The 8,398-nt window shown below is 61.7% G+C and overlaps 1 protein-coding gene across 2 annotated transcripts in view; it reads right to left on the bottom strand.

Moving 5' to 3' along the window:
• Positions 1 to 6: 6 nt before the first annotated feature.
• The window catches only part of AXIN1 (axin 1), a 73,941-nt gene continuing 65,549 nt past the window's right edge, over positions 7 to 8,398 (bottom strand). The window contains exons 8-11 of one of the 2 annotated variants that reach the window (XM_032144890.2): positions 6,370 to 6,615; positions 3,738 to 3,845; positions 1,955 to 2,122; positions 7 to 778 (exon numbers count right to left, since the gene is read on the bottom strand). In XM_032144890.2, the coding sequence (XP_032000781.1) occupies positions 652 to 778; positions 1,955 to 2,122; positions 3,738 to 3,845; positions 6,370 to 6,615 (649 nt within the window). In that variant the 3' untranslated portion in view covers positions 7 to 651. The remainder of the gene's footprint in view (positions 779 to 1,954; positions 2,123 to 3,737; positions 3,846 to 6,369; positions 6,616 to 8,398) is intronic. The other variant, XM_032144891.2, reaches the window with a different exon arrangement.

The following is an 8,398-nucleotide window of genomic DNA, read 5'->3' as shown; positions in this document are numbered from 1 at the left end:
TTTATTTCATTATTATCCAAGTACCTTTGAAAAGATAATTGTACAAGTGTCATCGCATGAAAAACAGACTCGGGCAGCCCCTGCTGGCCCTGGCCTGATAAATGTACATATTTACACGGGCCCTCAGAAAGGAGGACCCGGGACCTTGCAGCCGGCGGCTGGAGGCAGGTGCAGAGCTCCGTCGCCGATTCACACAGTGGCAGGCAAGAGACAAGCTGTGTTGAAGGCACTCGGTGGTGCGAACAATTGACAGAGGCCCTGCAGGCCTCTGCACCCGGGCCTGGGCCCCAGCCAGACCAGGGTACGAGGGCAAATCCCAGAGGGAAAGTAGATCCCAGCACACATGCCCAAGGGAGGTGCCGGAGGGGTCACCTGAAGCTGGCAGCAGGGACCTCGGCTGCCCCAGTTGGGCTGGGCCCCCTCCAAGTATTGCTATGGGGAGTGGTCCAGGCTGCCTCCTTGGGGGCAGGACAGAAGCTTGTGGACCGCTTGGAGGGGCCCCTACCCACCTGGACACAGGTAGACTGCAGGGATGGGTGGTACACCCAACACTGTCCCCAACGGGCTCCTGAGTACGAGGCCATCCGCCTGGCTGTGACACCTGTGCCCGCCGAGGGCCTTGCCTGGTGCAGTGGCCAGCCCACCAGCTGGTCAGTCCACCTTCTCCACTTTGCCGATGATCTTCTCCTCAAAGACGGGCAGGATGGCCTCGTCCTCTCGAACCTCCTCAAACACCACACCACAGTCAAACTCGTCGCTCACTTTCTTGAAGTAGTATCTGCAGGACGGAGGTGAGGAGCGCGGTGAGTAGGCAGCACCGCAGATGGGAAGGAGGCCTGTGGCAGGGGACGGCGCGTCCACACCCCCATCCCGAGAAGCCTCCTGTCCATGCCCCACGGCCCCCACTGCATGTGCGCCCCCTCCCAGGGCAACAGTGAACAGTGCAATGACCACATGTGGGTGAAGTGGGCAGCCACGGAGGGTGAGTTCACTGCCTGCTGGAAGGCACCCCGCACCCCCGTGGGAGTACCTGCCCCAGCTTCTCAGGAGTTACAGGGGGAACGTGGACGGGTGTGGGGTATCTGCTTCCCAAGGGCTGAGCCCCGTCATGGAGGTGACCCCAACTGGGGCCCTCCCTCAGCACCACATCTGCAGTCATGGGGCGTTTGCACAGTGGCTTGTGGACGGTGGGAACCACCTGCCAGGCTCTTGGGGTCAGGCCCCCTCTGCTCACCCCCGAGTGCTCACTCAGGAGCCTCCGAGGCTGGCTGCAGGCAGGGCACTGCAGGGCTGACTGGCCCAGGGCAAATGAACCTTGGTAGGAGGACGCCTGGCTTTGCAGTCGGGCAAAAGATGAATCCAGAGGCTGGAGACAAGGCTGGCCCAGGGGAGCCCAACACAAGGTTCAGCCCATCGTTGTCTAGGTCTGTGGCCTCTGTTTTACCGAACATGAGGGCCCTGGACGGGGGTCCCTTAGGACCCTCTCAGTCCTGTGGGGCTGCAGGCCTGATGCCACCCTCAGCCTAGGGCTTGGAGAAGTGGCTTTAGTTGCAGATGAGAGACAGGAGCTGAAACGGCTGGAAGCCCTTTTTCCTTTTTTTCTTTTTTGGGTAGAGACGGAGTCTTGCTCTGTCACCCAGGCTGGAGTGCTGGAGTGCAGTGGCTCGATCTCAGCTCACTGCAACCTCTGCCTCCCGAGTTCAAGCAATTCTGCCTCAGCCTCCCAGGTAGCACAGCTGGCTAATTTCTTTTGTATTTTTAGTAGAGACGGGGTTTCACCATGTTGCCCAGGCTGGTCTCGATCTCCTGAGCTCAGGAAATCCACCCGCCTCAGCCTCCCAAAGTGCCAGGATTAGGACATGAGCCACTGTGCCCGGCTGGAAACCCTCTTTTTCGTACTGTTGGGCACCCACATACTCGTGCAGGGAGTGGGCACCCCAGCCCTGACACTCACCTGTAACTGCCCTTTTTGGTCAGCAGCTCTTTGAACTGGCCCAGGGTGACAGCGCGGCCCCTCACCAGGGTGCGGTAGGGGATGGGTTCCCCGCAGAAATAGTACGCCACAACGATGCTGTCACACGGCTGGGCACTCCCGCCACCCGCCTTCCTCTGCGATCTTGTCCTGGGGAAAGAGATGCAGCAGTGGTCCCTGCTTTTGGACTGAGGTCCCACAGGGTGCCTCCTGCTGGCCTCAGGCTGCCAGTAAAAGGGGGCAGGCCTGCAGGGGTGAGCGGCACCCCATTCAAACACCTGGGGCCCCAGGCCCCGCTGCCCTGCCCCCCACAGCATCTCAATCTGGGGTCTCGTCCACTAGCAGTGGAGTCTGACTCCACTCACCGGGAGCACGAAGGTCTCCCCGCTGCCTCACAGCCCCACCCTCGACGGGCCAGGGCCTGGTTGCCGGGCGCGCTGCCCACCTCTAGGATGGCAGGGCAGGCTGCACGGCCCCTATCCCAGGAAGACCTACGGCCCCCAAACCTTAAACGTCTGAAGGGCAGAGATTGGACAAACAACTGTGCAGGATTTCTGGATGAGCCTGAACCGGCAGCGAAGTTTGTCTGAGGACTGGTGGGGGGGGGGGGGGGGGCTGGCACCGTCTCCTGCCCGGGCTGAGCTGGGCCCTCTTACAGCTGCTGTGCTTCCACAGCCGTGCCGGGATGAGGGGCGGGGTCTGGTTGCTCTCGCACCCCCTGCTCGGCTCCCCCGCCGCCACCTGTCCTTCAGATGACTCCAGAAGCTGCCCCTGGCCCGCTGGGGTTCAGCCCTTGGGCCTCCTCCTGGAACACCATGGCAGGAAGGCCTCATGGCCACCTGAGCCATGTGACCGTCCTCTTCCCACACCAGGCCCCCAGCCACCTGCGCTCTTGGACTTTCTCCCAGTGCCACATGCTTGGAACCTCCTGGAGCCAGGCCCATCGGAGAAGAGCCAACACGTGGGGGCTGCCCCAAGACCGCCTGGAGGATGAGGCCCACAACAGACCTGCATCTGGGGCAAGGCCTGGGGACCCCTGCTCTCAAGGCCCCTTTGGGGTGTGCCCCCTCCTGCCACCTTGAGCACACAAAGGCGCCGTCAACACGGCCCATGTGGGGTCACATGGTGTGGACACAGCAAGTCTTTCTCATGGGCTCGGAGTGATCAGCACTGTAGGTGGAAGCAGAGCCCTGACCCACTGACTGCACGGGCTGGACAGACGCGCATGGACGAGACCCACACTGCAAGCAGGCACACCCCGGGCACCTCAGCACCTGCAGCCCCGACCCTGCTCAAGTCAGGCCTGGCAGGGACCGGCCACTTCTAAGCCGGGCGGAGGCGGCGGCAGGTCCTGCCCCACAGGGGGCCTGGCCGTGACACCCGTGTGGACGCAGGCCTGGCCGTGACACCCGTGTGGACGCAGGCCTGGCCGTGACACCCGTGTGGACGCAGGCCTGGCCGTGACACCCGTGTGGACGCAGGCCTGGCCGTGACACCCGTGTGGATGCAGAGGCTGGCTGTGCCCAGGCCTGCAGCCGGGCCTCTTGGTCACTTGTCATCACGCTGGACAGTCAGCGTCTCCTCTGATGCAGACAGGAGAAAGCTCTCAGGCCGCTTGGAGTCTCATGCCACGGGACCCTCTCCTGCTGCTTCTGGGCGTGGTACCCGAGCTCAAGCCCCAGGACGGCGGCTCTACGACGGGACCTGGCTTGGGACGCCCGGGCTGGGGTGGGCAGGACCGGGAGGACCCTCGGGACGCACGTACTCTGTCTCGGAGAGCTCCAGGTCCGACACGGCTGGTACCACGCGCAGCACCGGCGCGCACGCTGGCCTGACGCAGGTGCGTCCCCGCCGCATAACCTCCTGCACATACCTAGGGAACAACCCACGTCAAAGGTGGCTGCGCCGGCGGCCACCAGCCCTGGGGAGGGAGCCTCGACCGATGCTGCTGCACAGGGACGGACGGAGCGTGAAGGGGCTGGACAACCGCCCCGCGAAGGCTCCAGCTCGCAGGGGGACAAGACACCGAATCCCCTCCTAGGCCTGCCTCGGTGGTGCCAGATACTGCGGCGCGCCCCACACTCATGATCTGGGCACCGACCCCCCGAGTTCCCTGGACCGCACTTTGGGGAGCTTCTGATCTGGGGTGCTGGGATCCCACCGCCTCATCCCCTCTGGTGGGACATCTCCCGAGAGCCTGTCCTTCGGTCTCTTGCCATGAATTCCCCACGGATGGCGTGGACGCTGGCTCTGGGGCGTGGACGCTGGCTCTGGGGCGCGGCAACTCGGTCTGCACCTCAGGGAGGCTGAGGGACCCTGAGTGTCAAGACCGAGGCCATCCTGGGGCAGCACGGCAGCTCCTCTCACGTGGACACCCCCACCGGGGTGCAATGGGCGACCTTGATGGTGGTTTCTACTCTGACATCCTGCCAGGGCCCAGCACCCAACCTGCCTCTGGGCCTTCACTCAAGTCTCCACAGCTGCTCCCAAAAACCCACATCCCCTGGATGGACAAACCCAGCAACTCTGGGTTTCCCCAGGTGGGGATGCTACAGCCCAGCAGCCAAACAGGGGCGGGAGGGTCGTGTCTCAGAACAGCAGGCGTGGTCCCACGGCTCAGCGAGCATCCCCTGCCATCATGTGGGGCCTGTGGGTACCAGGGGAAAGGGCAGACGCAACCTGAGAGACCCCTGCTCGGCCCAGCAAGGATGGGTTCAGGAAGCCCCGGCAGGAGAGCCCACACGGGTCCAGGGCCTCGGACCTGCTGCACACGAGGCCTGTGCACGGCTCATCTGCCAGTCCAGTCACACGCCCCGGCGCTGAGCACCACACAGCACGGTCCAGTCACACGCCCCAGCTCCGAGCACCACACACCACAGTCCGGTCACACGCCCCGGCTCCGAGTACCACACACCACGGCCCGGTCACACGCCCCGGCGCCGAGCACCACACACCACGGTCCGGTCACACGCCCCGGCTCCGAGCACCACACACCACGGCCCGGTCACACGCCCCGGCTCCGAGCACCACACACCACGGCCCGGTCACACGCCCCGGCTCCGAGCACCACACACCACGGCCCGGTCACACGCCCCGGCTCCGAGCACCACACACCACGGCCCGGTCACACGCCCCGGCTCCGAGCACCACACACCACGGTCCGGTCACACGCCCCGGCTCCGAGCACCACACACCACGGCCCGGTCACACGCCCCGGCTCCGAGCACCACACACCACAGGCCGGTCACACGCCCCGGCTCCCAGTACCACACACCAGGCTCCTGCATGGCACGGGGCTCTGGCTCCTTGTTGGCCGAACACGATCACAGCGTCACGGATGTTTGGCCTTAAAGAGGTCACCCTTTGGGTTTGAGGTAACTGTGACCCTGTCTGGCCCCAGAGCTGTCATTAGGCTCACAGCCTGGCAGAGGCTCAGGAACCTTTAATAACTTGAGAGCACACAGGCTTTCGGCTGGGAAGGGTCCGAACCCTGATGCTGGTTCGGCAGAATAAGGCCCCAGCCCCAGCCTCCCTGGAGTGGCACAGCCCCAAAGCTGGAGGCCCGGGAGGCGGGCCTGGACCCCAGGCCGCAGGTGACCCAAGGTGGACAGGAGGAGCTGGTGACCGCAGCCCCAGGGCCTGAGTGAGCTACAGACTCCCAGCACCCTCACAGAGATGCTGATCTGTCGGGAATTCCAATGACCCAGCATGGCCAAGAAAACTGGCTTCATGAGCAAAGCTCAAAGTGGAGAAGCCAGGTTCTGGCCTGGAGCGAAAATGCTGCCCACACAAAGGGGAGGCCTCCCTGCAGCCCAGACAGAAGCCTCCCCGCCCTGGGGAGAGAACAGGGTCTGGCTACGGGGCCCAGAAGGCCAAGGAGGGCGCAGTGAGGAGGGCTGTGGGCTGGACGTCCAGGACAACAGTTCTACATCTGCACAGGTTTCAGAACCACGTAGCTTTCCGACCGTGCAAAGCCACTCAGGGCTCCTGGGATGCAACTGTCAAGAGGCAGCCGCCATGTCTCCAGGACCCCTGCCTCAAAGCCCAGGCTGCCCAGCAGTCAGCAGCCTCTGGCTGGGGACCAGCGTTCCCCACACACTGGGGCCGTGCAGCCTCCCTGCAGACTCGGCTCAGGTTGAGGAGGGACCCCCTCCTCCAGAGCAATGAGCACAGCGGCCGGGTGTGTGCAAGCTCCAGCCCCAGCCCTCCATCCACCGCAGGGTCGCCTGCCACATGGCCCCTCAGTGGTTCTCAGTGGAAGGAAGGGCCCAGTATGGCCAGGGGATGTCCAGAGGGCCGTTTTTCCCCTGAAGACCTCAGGCCTTGGGGAGCTTCAGCCCCAGGAGTGGTGCTGTTGTAACCCCCAAGACCCACCCCACCCCACGATGCAGCCGTACCTCTGCTTCGAGGGTGCCCGGCTGGCTCTCTTTTCTTCCTCCTCCAGACGTCGGCGTGCCTCCTCCAGCTGGGTTAGGGGGTTGGGAGCTGGGTGGGGTGGCATCGTGGGGTCTTGGATGAAGAGGTGGGAGGGCTGCACGGAGGTCCGGAGCTGAGGGCCGACCCAGGGGTGCACGGCCCCGGGGCGCTCAAGGGACAAGGGTCTGGAGTTCTCATGGGGCTGTGGCTTCCTCATCCCTGAAGACCTTGGGGAACAAAAGAACAAGCTGTGGCCGTGGCCAGTAGCCAACACCCTGGCCAGGGCGCCTGGTGGGGCTCCACTCATCTCACGAGGGCAGCCTCCTTGAGGGGTAGGATGGGATGGGGCACTGGGGCCTGGCCACCAAGCCACATGGACGTCCTCCACGGACCACACAATAAAAACATCCCGGCCGGGCACGGTGGCTCACACCTGTAATCCCAGCATTTTAGGAGGCCGAGGCGGGTGGATCACCAGAGGTCGGGAATTCGAGATCAGCCTAACATGGTGAAACCTCATCTCTACTAAATATACAAAATTAGCTGGGTGCCTGTAATTCCTGCTACTTTGGAGGCTGGGGCCGGAGAATGGCTCGAACTGGGGAAGTGGAGGTTACAATGAGCCAGGATCACGCCACTGCACTCCAGCCTGGGTGACAGTGAGACTCGGTCTCAGGAAAAAAAGACAATAAAAAAACCATCCCTCATTTGCCTGTAATCCCAATACTCTGGGAGGCCAAGGTGGGTGGATCGCCTGAGGTCAGGAGTTCAAGAACAGCCTGGCCAACATGGCGAAACCACGACACTACTCAAAAAATACAAAAAATTAGCCAAGTGTGGTGGTAGATACCAGTAATTGCAGTTACTCGGGAGGCTGAGGCAGGAGAATCGCTTGAACCTGGGAGGCAGAGGTTGCGGTGAACTGAGATTGCACCACTGCACTCCAGCCTGGGCAAGAGTGAGACTCCATCTCAGAAAAAAAAAAAAAGTGGCCAGGCGCGGTAATCCCAGCACACTGGGAGGCTGAGGCGGGTGGATCAGCTGACATCAGGAGTTCAAGACCAGCCTAGCCAACATGGTGAAACCCTGTTTCTACAAAAATACAAAAAGTTAACTGGGCATAATGGTGGGTGCCTGTAATCCCAGCTACTCGGGAGAGTTAGGCAGGAGAATCGCTTGAACCCAGGAGGTGGAGGTTGCAGTGCGTTGACAATGGCCTGCTGCACTCCAGCCTGAGCCACAAGAGCGAAACTCCATCTCAAAAAACACAAAAGGCCGGGCGCAGTGGCTCATGCCTGTAATCCCAGCACTTTGGGAGGCTGAGGACGGCGGATCACGAGGTCAAGAGATCAAAACCATCCGGGCCAACATGGTGAAACCCCATCTCTACTAAAAATACAAAAATTAGTTGGCCGTGGTGGCGGGTGCCTGTAATCCCAGCTACTCGGGAGGCTGAGGCAGGAGAATTGCTTGAACCCGGGAGGCGGAGGTTGCAGTGAGCCGAGGTTGCGCCACTGTATTCTAGCCTGGGCAACACAGCGCGACTCCGTCTCGAAAAAAAAAAAAAAAATTTCTTTCATGGAGACTTTTTTTTTTTCTTTTTTTGAGACAGAGTTTCACTCTTGTTGCCCAGGCTGGAGTGCAATGGCGTGACCTCCGATCTCGGCTCACTGCGATCTCCGCCTCCCAGGTTCAAGCGATTCCCCTGCCTCAGCCTCCTGAGTAGCTGGGATTACTGGCACTCGCCGCCACACACAGCTAATTTTTTGTATTTTTTTGGTAGAGATGGAGTTTTGTCATGTTGGCCAGTCTGGTCTCGAACTCCTGACCTCAAGCGATCCACCTGCCTCAGCCTCCCAAAGTGCTGGGATGAGGCTTCTTTTTTTACATTTTATTTTTAACAGCTTTACTGGGATGCAAATTATATACTAATCCTAGAGGCCGGAGGATAGCTTTGAGTCCAGGAGGCTGAGGCTGCAGTGAACTGTGTGATTGCACCACTGCACTTCA

Source organism: Hylobates moloch, unplaced genomic scaffold (assembly GCF_009828535.3).
Source record: "Hylobates moloch isolate HMO894 unplaced genomic scaffold, HMol_V3 SCAFFOLD_23, whole genome shotgun sequence".
NCBI lineage: Eukaryota > Metazoa > Chordata > Mammalia > Primates > Hylobatidae > Hylobates > Hylobates moloch.
This window is presented reverse-complemented; position numbering and strand designations above follow the sequence as displayed.